Raw genomic sequence first — 1,988 nt, 5'->3', positions numbered from 1 at the left:
GAGGGCCGGGTCGCTCTGCTAAAGGGCAGCGCGGTACTGCCCACTGCTTCCTGACCGCCTCTCGGTATTCTCACGGGACCGATGACCCTCCCCTCTGTCCGACGTGAAAACCCAGTCACCAAAGAACGTGCTCGCGGCTCCCCAGAGGGCAAGGCCGAGCCCTGAGGCAGAAAGGACTGTGGGTGGCGGGTTATTACCCAACAGGTCAGTGCCCGAGCCGGCCACCCACAGGGCCCCCGGGAACAGCTACACTCAGGAGAGACTTTTGTTGTCTTTAAAGTTGGGAGAAAACGGTTCTTTCTTTTTTGGAGTCTGAGTGGGAAGAAAAACCAAGGGATTAAATGAAATGAAGTGGAAATGAGCCCTGCCCGACTCTCCCCTCCCGACGAGCACAGGGCTGGTCCGAGGAGGGCGGACGGCACCGAGGCCCTGCAATCGTGATGAGCAAATCCCTCGGCCCCACAAGGCCCCGTCGGACCGAGATCTGCATGGGATTCAACCCGTGCCCGTTCTGGTTTAAACCAGCGGGAGCCGCAGGTGGCTCGGGATTCCAGCTGAGCCACCCACCAGCATGGAACTGCACGTGGACAGTGAGGTGTGGCCCAGCCAGCGTGGCTCAGTGGCTGAGCGTCAACCTATGAACGAGGCGGTCACGGAGGTCACGGCTTGATTCCCATCAGGGCACAGGCCCGGGTTGGGGCTCGATCCCCAGGGTGGGGCGTGCAGGAGGCAGCCGATCCATGATCCTCTCTCATCACTGATGTTTCCATCTCTCTCTCCCTCTCCCCTCCTCTCTGAGATCCATACAAATACATACACGCGAGCAGCCCTGCGCACGAATCCGTGTGCGAGTAGCTCGCTGCCCCGCCCTCCTGCTGTTGGCCGTTATGCGTCACGGCGTAGTGACCGTTTGCATATTACCCCTTTATAATGTAGGATATTACCAAAAAAGGGTGTGGTCTGCAGACACGAAAGCAAACCCTGACGCCCCCCGCGGAAGGGCCGGCACCCACCAGCGTGCAGAAGACGCAGCGGCACTGGGCCAGGGTGGTCATCTGCTCCACTGGGTACTCGCCGAGGCACAGCTTGCATGACACCAGCGGGTCCAGGGCCAGGTCCCACGTGGGCCGGTACCACGCCGTGGTCATGGCCGAGCAGTCTGCGGGAGAGAAGGCACCGTCAGAACCCACCCACCGCCCCCCCGCCCTGTGCTGGGGCAGGCAGGGGTCACGTTTCCTGGCTGCAGCCTGGAGGGGGGCCTGGCCGGTGGCCAAGGGACTGCTGCTGACCCTGGGGTTTCGGGGATGCACTGGGGTCCTCTGAGAGGTTCCCCAGAGGCCCCTGACTTGGGTCTGTGGATGGTTCCTTCCCTGTATGGATGGTGACGGTCAAGGTTAAATGGCGAGAGACCCACCAGCCCCCCACTTTCCTCCATCCCTCCGAGGGCCACTGAGTAAGCACCCAGGCCAGGAGGGCAAAGCCTCAGCAACCGGAGCTGCTGCTGTGAGAGCCATCGATGGGGGCGGTGACCTCAGCCCTGGTGACCTCGGGAGGGACCGCGCTTTGCACTCTGGCTCCGACCACATCCCAGGGGCCCCCAAACCTCAGAAACGGCCCAGGCTCCACGGCCTCCGGACGCCCTGGCGGGTCCTCTAAACGTGTCAGGAGCCAGGCCTCCGTGGTGCTCGCCCTGGGACCTGCTGCGTCACACTCAGCACATGGGGAGGCGAGGTCCACCCCCTGCCCCCGTCCTTGAGACACACTCTGGCCACTCCCCACCCAGAGGTCACGGTTTGATTCCAGGTCAGGGCACAGGCCCGGGTTGTGGGCTCGATCCCCAGCGAGGGGCATGCAGGAGGCAGCCGAGGCATCAATGATCCTCTCATCATTGATGTTTCTCTCTCTCCCTCTCCCTTCCTCCCTGAAATCAATAATAAATTTTTTTTAAAAGAATTCTGGGAGTGTCCTCCAGGGGGCAGTGGCCGCTC

At 62.1% G+C, this 1,988-nt stretch overlaps 1 protein-coding gene across 1 annotated transcript in view; it reads right to left on the bottom strand.

Annotated features, from left to right (window-relative positions):
• Nucleotides 1-1,988, bottom strand: part of RNF144A (ring finger protein 144A) — an 11,625-nt gene that overhangs the window by 9,210 nt on the left and 427 nt on the right. The window contains exons 2-3 of the mRNA XM_015564936.1: nt 922-1,159; nt 568-577 (exon numbers count right to left, since the gene is read on the bottom strand). Of these exons, the coding sequence (XP_015420422.1) occupies nt 568-577; nt 922-1,148 (237 nt within the window). The 5' untranslated portion in view covers nt 1,149-1,159. The remainder of the gene's footprint in view (nt 1-567; nt 578-921; nt 1,160-1,988) is intronic.

Source organism: Myotis davidii, unplaced genomic scaffold (assembly GCF_000327345.1).
Source record: "Myotis davidii unplaced genomic scaffold, ASM32734v1 scaffold61, whole genome shotgun sequence".
Lineage (NCBI taxonomy): Eukaryota > Metazoa > Chordata > Mammalia > Chiroptera > Vespertilionidae > Myotis > Myotis davidii.
This window is presented reverse-complemented; position numbering and strand designations above follow the sequence as displayed.